Below are 12,567 nucleotides of genomic sequence, written 5' to 3'. Positions count from 1 at the left end.
TAAATAAATTTTTATCTTAGAATAGTCTTTAATATAAAAAGTACAAAAAATAATACAAAGAGTTCCCATAACCCAGTGTCCAGTTTCTGTTATTATTGGCAGCATATATTAGAATGGTGCTTTTTTCACAACAAATGAACTGATGCTGATATTAAAGAAACTACTTTATTCATATTTCTTTAGTTTTTACTTAATGTCTATTTTCTGTTTCATTATTCCATCCAGGACACGATCTAATGTTTATTACACTTAGTCATTCAATCTCTTTAAACTTTTGAATGTCACAGTTTGATTGTCATTATTTGTTAATGAAATGAAATGCCATCATTTCTTAAATATAAATTATAAATTTATAATTTATAACAGAAGTTATAAATAGCTAAAAACCAGAGCATTAAGGCATTAGTTGATTTTTGTTGCTACTCTGCCAAGAGATTTGTTGCTATTGTTCTGAGCAACAGAGGAGCAGTTATACAATGAGTGGTGTTCAGAAGGAAAAAAGAGAAAAGAGCCCTACTTATGAGCAGAGATAGACCTGAGTCACTCATATACATAGAAAATGAAATTTGGGATGTAAGTTGATAATTATTTACACTAGGCATATGATGATTCATCCTAGAATTTTTATTTTGTAAACACTTACTATTTTCATTATTAAAAAGTCGTGGGTATGCATATATACAAATGTCCGTATAATCAAAGCTATGGTTTCTCCAGTAGTCATGTACAGATGTGAGAGTTGGACCATAAAGAAGGCTGAGCACTGAAGAATTGATGCTTTCAAACTGTGATGCTGGAGAAGACCCTTACAAGTCTTTTGGTCTGCAAGGAGATCAAACCAACCCTGAGTATTCATTGGAAGGCTGTTGCTGAAGTTGAAGCTCCAATACTTTGGCCACCTGATGTGAAGAACTGACTCATTGGAAAAGAATCTGATGCTGGGAAAGATGGAAGGCAAAAGAATTGGGTGGCAGACAATGAGATGGTTAGATAGCATCATCGACTCAATTGGCATGAATTTAAGCAAACTTGGGGGATAGTGGAGGACAGAAGAGAGTAGTGTGCTTCAGTTCATGGGGTTGCAAAGAGTCAGACACAACTTAGGGACTGAACACCACTAACAACATGTACACACATATGTATATATACACATACATGTTTAGGTATATATACTTATATACGTATGTACGTATTAATAGTATATATATGAAAGCTATCTTTCTGTGGTTTCAGTTTATATGATACAGCACAGTTAAGTCCACTCAAATGAAATGATTAAGAAGTTTAATTTTTCACAAAGTGATTAAGAAGTTTAATTTTTTCTCCTTTTTTCTTCCACCCACTACTTACAGCCATGTTTTATAATAAAGTATTCACTTTTGGAAAAAATTCAGAAAGTGATTCTGTTATCCCATCATTTGTTTCTTAAAACTCTGGCTATTTGTTATCACTTAATTTACCATTTTTAAGTCATAAAATGATGTTAGAACCTAACATTTATTCCATCAAAAGGGTAACATTCTGTGCAATGAGAGGCGGAAGTACTGTGGTTTGTGTGGTGCTTTTTCAACAGAAAGATGAGATGAGAAAAACACCTATCATATCTTTCTTCAGGGATCAAAATTGACTGGAAATCACTAGTGTCATTTTTAAATGGGGAACTCGGGACATGTCTTTTTTTTCAGGAGGCTCTTATCCACAAGAATCAGGATCTTCTTTCTCTGATCAGGTGTGTGTCTGTGTGCGTCGCTCTGTGTGTTTCTAACAGCTGTTGTTCAAGAAATAAGAACTCTTGAGGTTTTAACCTCAAGAAAGTTTCTAAAAATATTTATGCTGTAAGGTAATTCTAGTTGTTTCTTAAGTGTTTGAACTGACTTACTGAAGGCAAGGAATACTTATTACTTCAGGGGTATATTATTTTTCACTTTATTTAATGATGGATAAGTAGGATATACTTATTGAAGAATCAGAAGTTATGATGATGCTATAAGATGAAGTCTTCAAATAAAGCTAAAAGAATAAATCTTTACTTTTGGGACTAGAGAACTGAATTTCAATTTAAAATTTCACACACGAGTTTTCTACTCTTGTGCAAGTCACTTACCCTCTGTGACATACAATATTACTTGCTAAAAGGAAACAAATTATTTTCATTGTTCCCAACAATCATAGTCAAATATAAAACAACATTTTTAAAAATTCTAAGCATTATGCATACTTATTCAACACATTTTGTCTGAGAGCTACGCTAGACAATGTTAAGATATTAATATATAAACAAATGTGAGATTAGTTTTGTTAGTGATGATGATGGTGATAACTTGTAAATGATGGCAATGATATGGACAGAAGCTCAAAAAAAGCATACTAGGAAAAATCATTCAGTAAAAGTTTATATATCCTACCCAGATTTACCTTGCAAAGAAAGCAGTTACCGCTATATCCTGTGAATTAAAAGCAACTATTACATTTTCTAACAGTTTGAAATGATTATTTTTTTATTTTCTAGTAAGGGAAAATTTAAAGGTTAATGCTACTTGGTTTTATATGAATTCTCATTTCCATTCTTTCCTTTTTTTAATATCTGCATGCATGAACCTTTTCTGTATTCTCACTTTTCTAATGTAAACATATCAACTTACCACAAGGAGACAAAACTAGAAAAAAAAATCCCATTTTTATTTTATTCAGGAACCCTTTCTAAAAAATGAAAACTCTGAATTCATCTTTGATATAGATAAGCAGTCATAATTATACAGTGGGATTGGTCTGAGATAGGTGGGTTCATCATGGCAAAGGTACATACTTTCTGTATAAATGGAGTTTACTCTTTCTGTATAATTTTAAAATACCCAGAATTTAATCAAACATATAAGTCACAGAAAAGCAATTTACTTTGAATCACTTATGTTCATATTATATTTTAAATCAAGGCTTCAAAAACTTGAAAGCTTTTTCTCCCCTTCATTAACTAACAAAGTAATGTATCTCACAATTTGAGGCAGACTAAAATAATAACAGCTTTAGGATTTTGAGTTAGAATTGAATTTTAATCAAGCTTTTACCAGTCTCTAGCTTTGAGATCTGGGACACTCCACAACCTCTATGGACTTAAGTTTCCTTTTCTAGTAAATAGAGATAAAAAACATTTCATATTTACCTTAGTGGATCTCTGTGATATTCAACTCAAGTGACATAAATTTGAAAATGCTTCTTAAACTAAAGTATTATAAATTACTTATAAGTGGTAGCACTATATTAAGTAAGCAGTATGAATTTGGCCACCTCTAAAATTTAATTTCTTCAACCATAAAATATTCTTACCTTATTCACACATTTAATAATAAAGTTTGCTACATTACATATTATGTGAAAGTCTTTGTCGTTCATTCGTGTCTGACTCTTTGTGACCCTGTGGACTGTAGCCCACCAGAATCCTCTCTCCTTGAAATTCTCCAGGCAGGAATACTGAAGCAGGTTGCCATTTTCTTCTCCAGGAGATCTTCCTGACCCAGAGATCAAACCCAGGTCTCTCTCATTGCAGGCAGATTCTTTGCCATCTGAGAAAATAATGTTTTAGTTTAATTTTAGGTGTAAAAGGTAATTTGTATTAGCATTTCATTTATAAAGAGGCTTTTACATATTCAGTAATGATTACTGTTCAAAAAGAAAGAAAAAATGAGTTTTCACTTGCTTTGTTCAGAGGGAAGAGTCTTTGCTTATCTTTATCCTAAAATTATAGACCCTATTTTATTCTTTGCAAGTTCTTCACTATGAAGAACATTAGATACACTACTATATACTCTTTACTACCAAATTTACATTATTGACACTAGATGTATATTATTTACTTTAACTTTTTAAAAGATCCACGCCAGACTGTGTTAATATTCTTTGTCTTCCTTCATCCAAACCCCTCCCTTTTTCTTTCTCTTTCTTTCTTCTTGCAATCTGTGAAGTTATTAACTTAGTAAATGGCACTGTGAATCAAACAAGTGTGTAACTCCTTAGAAACCAGTCTTTTTCATGATGCACTGTTTTATTTTGATGTTATATTTCATTACAACACATTAGCACTTTAATAGTACATAAGATCTTGCTAGAGATATTTTGCCATAGCATAAATGTACTTTTGTTTATATCAGTTCAGTTCAGTTCAGCTGCTCAGTTGTGTCCGACTCTTTGCGACCCCATGGACTGCAGGATGCCAGGCCTCCCTGTCCATCACCAACTCCCCGAGTTTACTCAAACTCATGCCCATTGATTCAGTGATGCCATCCAACCATCTCATCCTCTGTCTTCTCTTCCCGACTTCAATCTTTCCCAGCAGCAGTCTTTTCAAATGAGTCAGCTATTCGCATCAGGTGGCCAAAGTATTGGAGTTTCAGTTTCAGCATCAGTCCTTCCAGTGAATATCCAGGACTGATTTCCTTTAGGATGGACTGGTTGGATCTCCTTGCAGTCCAAGGGACTCTCAAGAGTCTTCTCCAACACCACAGTTCAAAAGCATCAATTCTTCAGTGCTCAGCTTTCTTTATAGTCCAACTCTCACATCTATACATGACCACTGGGAAAAACCATAGCCTTGACTAGACAGACCTTTGTTGGCAAAGTAATGTCTCTGCTTTTTAATATGCTGTCTAGGTTGGTCATAACTTTTCTCCCAAGGAGTAAACTTCTTTTAATTTCATGGCTGCAGTCAACATCTGCACTGATTTTGGAGCCCCCAAAATTAAAGTCTGCCACTATTGCCACTGCTTTTCCATCTATTTCCCATGAAGTGATGGGACCAGATGCCATGTTCTTTGTTTTCTGAATGTTGAGCATTAAGCCAACTTTTTCACTCTCCTCTTTCAGTTTCATCAAGAGGCTCTTTAGTTCTTCTTCACTTTCTGCCATAAGGGTGGTGTCATCTGCCTATCTGAGGTTATTGATATTTCTCCTGGCAATCTTGATTCCAGCTTGGGCTTCATTCAGCCCAGCATTTGTTTACATCACAAAGCATAAAAATCATAAGGTAATACAAAATAAAAGTAATTTGATGTTATGCTTTAAAAAGGATATGGATGGGAATGCCAACTTAAATTTTAACATTTATGAGCTGAGTGGCAGAAAGACCATGACATAGTGGCTTGAACTGTTTTTCTCCAGAGATGAGTGAATCTCATACTTATGCCAGTGAACGAGTAAAGTCTGGTGCTTCTAGACAAAGCCAAAAGAGAACATGTATATTAACCACAAGTCAACGTGGACAAAACCGTAAGTCTTATGTTTCATTTGTCTCTCTCAGTGTCCTGAGGTGAATCTTAGAAACTGTGACTAAATTGATGATAAGCATTCAGTTTATTTTACCTTCATGAAGAAAGCAGATATGAGATTCTCTCTCATATGCTATATGGTCTTTTCTGGTAGCTTATGTGCTATTGGAATATATAATAAAATTTAGCAGAAGCTGTTGTGTTTAGAATCTTTTCATGCCCTAAAAATGAAGAAATCATCATAATAATGAAGACAGTAATTTCTAAGGGATTGCTGAACAACTAGACTTGTGTGTGTGTTCAGTTACTCTTTGCAACTCCATGGACTGTAGCCTGCCAGGTACTTCTGTCCATGGAATTTTCTGGGGAAGAATACTGGAGTGGGTTGCTCCAGGGGTCCAGGGGATCTTCCTAAGCCAGGGATCAAACCTGAGTCTCCTGCATTGGCAAACAGATTCTTTATCACTGAGCCACCTGGGAAGCCATGAAAACCTAGCCTTAAGGAGAAGTAAATAGAAATGGAAAACAGAAAGGAAATATCAAATTTCCTTCAGTTCAGTTATGTCCTTAAACATTATGGAGGAGATGACTTGACCGCTATTCACAGAAATGTTTCTGGGTGGTGAAGAAGGTATGCTCTCTTAACCAATCTGGAATATGGTGAAAAATAAAGCCTGAGATAGCTTACACAAAAGGAAAAACAACAGGTTACTCTCACTTATAAATTTTGATTAAATGTTCAAAGTATATTATCAAATAACATCATTTTACGATGATTAATTATAGGAATGAAACTGTGCACTATGTAATAATCAAAGTGGAAAGATTGTATGAATGTATACATAATGCTAAAAAGGTTTCAGATAAAAATTGATATGAATTTTAATTAAAAAGAACTTAATTTTAGAAACCTCTAAGATATAAGTACTGCCTTTGATGTATTTTTTTTTCTGAAGCTACATTATGCTTATTGCTAAACGGCAGCAACATTTTCACTGTAGTTAGAAAAAGAGAAGAATTTTCATTATTATTACTGTTGAATAATATTGATTGTTTTGCTGGTGTTAGCAGAATTAACAAGAAAAGAAAGAGGTAAATGATATAAAATTGGAGTTAAAAGGCAAAATTAATATTATTTGAAAAAAATATTTTTTAAGCCTTCACCTAAAATATTACAAACAGTAAGGATATCTAGTAAGTGAACTTGATTGAAAATAAGACAAAATTAATACCTTACTAACTACAAAACAAGGAAAATGTGATGAAAAACAAATGCCATATGCATAAAACAAAATATCAGAAAAGAATAGCAGCACACTTTTAAATTGAAAACCCTAGAAATAAACTTACTCATTTAAAATTGTACTGGTGAACATAAAATAAGACATGTGTTATAGAAATAAAAACTGTTCAAGGATAAAAGGCATTTTAAAAATGTAAATTATCTCTGTATTAAAGGAGAAGGGGATGACAGAGGATTAGATGGTTGGATGACATCACCAACTGGATGGACTTGAGTTTTGAGCAAGCTCCTGGTGTTGGTGATGGACAGGGAAGCCTGGCATGCTGCATGTAGTTCATGGGATCACAAAGAGTCAGACACGACTGAGTGAATGAACTGAACTGAATTTATACATTTAGTGTAATTCTATGGAAAAACCATTGTATCATATTTTTAAACTGACAGGTTCTTGGAAAGCTGATATTAAAATTCTTAAGGTATATATGGGGCTTCCCTATTGGCTCAGACAGTAAAGAATCAGCCTGCTAATGAGGAAGACCTGGGTTAAGTCCCTGGGTTGGGAAGATTTCCTGGAGGAGGGCATGTCAACTCACTCTAGTATTCTTGCCTGGAGAATCCCCATGGACAGAGGAGTCTGATAGGCTACAGTCCATGGCGTCGCAGAGTCTGACACGACTGAGCGACTAAGCACAGGCACATATGAAATGTAATGATAGGGAAGATCATCCGAAAAATGAAATATAATATTATATTGTGTGCACTAACAAATACTCAAGTATTTTACATATTAGAAAATTTTACATATTGTTTAAATGGAAACATAGACTAAAAAGTATAGGAATAAATGCAGGTACACATTGGAATATATTATATGCTAAAGGTATGTTTCCTATCAATGAGAACACACTGATTTATTGAGCAAATATGTTACAAAAAGTCAGTGTCCACTTGGAAAATAAATTTTTTATAAGTTTAGCTCCCACATAATAGTAAACAGACACACACACACACACCCCTACCAAATAAACCAAATACAAAAGGAAACCACAAAATATCACAAAGGAACATGGGCATAACATATTTTATAAACTCAAAATAATTAAGACACTTTTATTCATATCAGAAAAAGCATAAGCCATAAAGAAATGTTTGATTAAGTCAGCCATTACCCATTCTGACATCTCAAAAGTATCATATGTAAAGTTAAAACAAAATGGTATCTGGGACATGTATTTGCAAAACATTGACATGAAGTGAACTAATAATTTTAACCTGAGAAGAAACAGACCAGACATAGACGTCCCAGAGAAACTTTTTTAAAAAAGCATTGTTTAACCTCATGGATAAATGTTTAATCTCATTCATAACAGGAAAAACAAAGTTAGATTTTAAAAATAATACTGTGTATCAGATATATATATATATATATATGCTTAAAATATAAAGAAATAGAAATATATGGTGTGAAGGAAAGTGTGAAGAAACAGGCTTTTGAATTTATTTTTGGTGCTACATAAATTGGTATGGCTTCTTTTGCCTGAAACGTTCAATCATTATGAAAATTGGAAAAGCCTGTGCCCTTTAATTAATTTCTCCTAGGGAGGTACTCAAAAAACATGCACAGATATATGTGAATATTACTCATATCATCATATCTAAAAGCAAAAACTAAGAAATCATTTAAGTATGTACTGGAAAAAAATAAACATCTGCCAATAATTAGATTTTGCTCATATACTGATGAAACACAATGCAAGACGCTAATCAAAAAAAAATTGACAACTTTGTAAGACATAATATGGAATAATCACCAGGATATTTTCTTAATGTTTCCAGAATATTTTGTGTACTTCCTTAAGCATGTGTTTTTAAAAGAGAGTTGAAGGAAACTGTCTGCATTTCTTATTGTATCAGTGTGAAAATTTTTAAATTTTTAAAATGATAACTGAAATTTATTCTAATGGAGGAGTAGGACTAGGGAACTTGAAGAAAGGAGTAAGAATGGATATTACATTTTTATACCCTTATTTTTAAATAATTTACAAAATACTTGTTTTACCTTTCCTGAGAAAAATAATCACAGAGAAGAACTGATATCAAGCCTCACCCCTCAATTAAAAACACTTCTAATATTTAAGTTAAACAGAAAGATAACAGAACCTTTTCTCATCTTTCTCACTTTTTTTTTTTTTGTCTTTGACAGCATCTCCATTTGTCCTTGCCAGATCCGTTGCTATAGCTATGGGGATTCGTTTCATTGGAATGGCAATCATATGCAGTGCCATGATCATAACTCGTAAGTGATAATAGAGAAAGTAATTAGCAGCAATATTGATCTAACCATTGTAATGCATTACTTTGACTAGTATTCAGAGGCACAGAAATATAAACTAGTAATATTGAGTATATTTTTTATTGAGCTTATATTTTTGCTTAGACTATCAGTTACTAACAATATAAATTCTTTCAATAACTATTATTTTAATAGCATTATTCAACCAAGAAGCTCCAATTTCTTTGAAAGGTAAGTGAAAATTTTCTGATATTTTGATGCACAAACTGCATGCATCTATACATGGGTATAGGCACATATCTGATGGCATGAACAAGAAAGTGAATATGAAAATGATGAATTCTTGTCCATAATTCACTGTAGATGTATTTACTTATAATGAGGAGGTACTTGTAAAAAGTAAAGGACATCATTTTGGCATTCCTCCCTGTATAAATCTGTAGAGATATGTCCTTGGGCAGGATCATAATGAGTTAATTATATTGAATTTTAGAGTCAAAATAAAAAAGGTATTTAACCTGTCCAGGTAAAATCTGCTCTTATGTTCAGACCAGGTGGTGCTAGGGGTAAAGAACCCACCTGACAATGCAGGAGACATAAGAGAGAGCAGGTTAGATCCCTGGGGTAGGAAGATCCCTGGAGGAGGGCATGGCAACTCACTCTAGTATTCTTGCCTAGAGAATCCCATGGAAAGAGGAGCCTGGCAGGCTACAGTCCATGGAGTCACAAAGAGTCAGACATGACTGAAGAAACAGCATGCACACACACATAATGTCCAGACATGCAGAATTAACAATGTACTCTACCTTTCTAGAAAATTACTGTGGTCCATGTCCTAAAAACTGGATATGTTATAGAAATAACTGCTACCAATTTTTTAATGAGAGCAAAAGCTGGTACCAGAGCCAAGCTTCTTGTATGTCTCAAAATTCCAGTCTCCTGAAGATATACAGCAAAGATGACCAGGTTGAGTATTTGTTTTAATTCCCCTTTGTATATTTAGTCTTAAGATATGAACTGACTCACTGGAATGTGAACCTGAAACACAAGAGAGGCACTAAGACTCACATATAACAAACGCAAATCTTTCTGCGTTAGAAATAAGAAAGCACAGAAATTCCAGGTATTTTGTATGCGGTGTTTAAGTCAGAATTATGCTAGTGGAGAGAATGCATTCCCCCAAGTGTGGGGGGAAATGGTTAAATGACTATGGCCTTGCATTTATGAAATTCTGAATTCTGATTTTATTTGCGATTTCAAACAGGATTTCTTTAGATTGGTGAAGTCATATCATTGGATGGGACTAGTACAAGTTTCCACAAATGGTTCCTGGCAGTGGGAAGATGGCTCCATTCTCTCGCCCAACCTGTAAGTTTCCTTAACAATTGGAAGGAAATGTAATATTGTATTTCATGTAATATTGCAAAAAGGACTATCTATCTTCTAACTTTGTTATATACTTGGAATTTGAAACCCCTTATACATCTTAGAATTGATCTGGGATGGCCTCATTTCTGTGTTACCCAAGGTTTTACTTTTAACAAAAAAGATTTTACTCTCTGGAAATACTAAGATCTTGTATCATGTCATTTCAATATTTTTCATGCTGCAAGTACAAAATTTCATTTTTGCTAAAAGCAAAACAACTAGCATACCCAAGTTCTGTTTCTGCATATTATTAATATTTGTTGAGTGTGACTTGGTTCCCAAGGAACCACACAGAAATAACTACAGAGATGAATAGGGCTTAGAGTCTTCAAAAACTTCACACTTCAGAGATATAGTTATAAATAAATAATGTATAATCCAGTGTAATCAGTACCCTCATGAAATGTGATGAGAGTGAGTTGGGGAAACAAACACAGAAATTGAAGAAGCATATGAAAAAATGTGAGAAAAATTGTGGCTTTAATGTACATAGATTGAGACCAACTAAGAGCAGTTACTAAAAAAAATTCTTAATTTTTTTCCCTAGAATGGCTAGTTTTTCCTACATTAACAAAGTTTGTTCTTTCATTTTTTTTAAATACATATACTATCAAACCTTGTACTTTTCATTTTCTCAATTTCACACTGATGTAGCATCATTACTCTTTCTTCAAGTTTCAATTTCCTACTGGTTCCTAGTAGAAAACAAACCACCATTTATTACATTAATTATATAACTATAAAATATTCAAGATCCTGGGACAAAATAGATATACAGATATAGCAATCTCTACATGGACTACCAGCCTTCCCAGGTAGTGTTACTAGTAAAAAAACCTGCCTGCCAATGCAGGAGACTTAAGAGACTCGGGTTCAGTCCCTGAGATGGGAAGCTCCCCAGGAGGAAAGCACAGCAACCCACTCCAGTATTCTTGCTTAGAGAATCTCACAGACAGAGGAGCCTGGCGGGCTATAGTTCATGGGTTTGTAAAGAGTCAGACAGGACTGATATGACTTAGCATGCAAGCACATGGAATAGCTAAACACACATATGCACACACACTTGTATATGTGTATTAGAGGATTTCACAGTTTATTTTTATATTTTTTACCAAGTAAAATTGCATATATCTGAAGAAGATTGTTTATTTTTGCACAAACCAAGACATCTGCCAACTTCTAAATTGAATTCTGAATTCATTTCTAAGTATTTGGGTTTTTTTGCTTTCATTTTGACTTACATACATAGATGAAAAGATTTCAGACTTTTCAAAGTGACTAATTTCTAATGTACAAAAAATAGTGACATAAGTTTTTAATAGAATGCAATTTTTATGGTTATTATCTTAGTTGGCTGTATTTTGCATATCTATGAATTAAGAAAGAACACACGTGGTCCTAAAATCTCCTGAATGATATTATTTCAGTGTCTATATTTAAATATTATTTCATGTTTGTATTTCTACATTAATAAAGCTGTGAATATAATCTGCCCTTCTCTCTAATCTAGACTAACAATGGTTGAAATGCAGAATGGAACCTGTGCAGTCTATGGCTCAAGTTTTAAAGCTTATACAGAAAATTGCTTAACTCCAAACACATACATCTGTATGCAGAGAATTGTGTAAAATCTTATAGTTAATAAAATATGAAGTATTCAAAGATTCAAAAGCCATTCTCTGAGTGTACTCAAAGAAAGCTCACAACAGGAACAGTTCTTCTTGTGTTCAAGAATGTGTTCAACACATACATTTCTTGAAGAAAAGAAGAAAATTCTACATAGTTACTGAATTTTTCCATGTATAGCATATAAAAATTTTTTTGCAGGGAATAAAAACTAATAGATAAAGACAAAATCGTACACATAAACAATGGAGTAGTAGCCATAAAAAAAGAACAAAATAATACCATTTGTGGCAACATAGATGGGCCTAGAGATTGTCATACTGAATGAAGACAGAGAAAGAAAATTATTGTATGAAATAGATTATTTTTGGACTCTAAAAAATAAATGATATAAATGAACTTATCTACAAACTAGAAACAGAATTACAGACCTAGAAAATGAATTTATGGTTACCTGGGAGTGGAAGGATACTTAGAGAGCTTAGGATTAACATGTACACACTGCTACATTTAAAATAAATAATCAACAAGAATCTACTGGTTAAAAAAAATGGAAAGGGAACAAGAGAATGATATAGATGAGATGTGACTGGCCATGTGTTGATAATTTTTCAAGCTAATTGGTGACTCCATGGGGATTTACTACACTATTTCTTCCAGTTTTGTGTATGTTTGAAATTTTCCATAATAAAAAGCTTTTTAAATTTTGTTTCAAAAAA

The 12,567-nt window shown here is 33.3% G+C and overlaps 1 protein-coding gene across 2 annotated transcripts; it reads left to right on the top strand.

Moving 5' to 3' along the window:
• Nucleotides 1-1,594: 1,594 nt before the first annotated feature.
• Nucleotides 1,595-12,567, top strand: LOC122423857 (NKG2-D type II integral membrane protein). 2 transcript variants are annotated; one of them, XM_043441302.1, is made up of 7 exons: nt 1,595-1,729; nt 5,152-5,259; nt 8,727-8,797; nt 8,990-9,025; nt 9,609-9,760; nt 10,059-10,162; nt 11,733-12,567. In XM_043441302.1, exons 2-7 carry the CDS (start codon nt 5,225-5,227, stop codon nt 11,848-11,850), a joined length of 516 nt encoding a protein of 171 aa, XP_043297237.1. In that variant the 5' UTR covers nt 1,595-1,729; nt 5,152-5,224; the 3' UTR covers nt 11,851-12,567. The 2 variants fall into 2 exon arrangements, with proteins under 2 accessions (XP_043297237.1, XP_043297236.1); XM_043441301.1 differs by having other exon boundaries at nt 8,705-8,797.

This window comes from Cervus canadensis, chromosome 21, assembly GCF_019320065.1.
Source record: "Cervus canadensis isolate Bull #8, Minnesota chromosome 21, ASM1932006v1, whole genome shotgun sequence".
Taxonomy (NCBI): domain Eukaryota; kingdom Metazoa; phylum Chordata; class Mammalia; order Artiodactyla; family Cervidae; genus Cervus; species Cervus canadensis.
The sequence above is the reverse complement of the archived record's forward strand: the minus strand, read 5'-3'. Positions and strand labels throughout refer to the sequence as shown.

What these genes read in the sequence shown, in the direction of transcription:
- LOC122423857 (XM_043441301.1), top strand. Translation starts at nt 5,154, where the DNA reads ATGAGTGAATCTCATACTTATGCCAGTGAACGAGTAAAGTCTGGTGCT. An exon ending in AGCTCCAATTTCTTTGAAAG is followed by an intron (nt 9,026 to 9,608) that starts GTAAGTGAAAAT and finishes CTACCTTTCTAG; the next exon opens with AAAATTACTGTGGTCCATGT. An exon ending in TATACAGCAAAGATGACCAG is followed by an intron (nt 9,761 to 10,058) that starts GTTGAGTATTTG and finishes GATTTCAAACAG; the next exon opens with GATTTCTTTAGATTGGTGAA.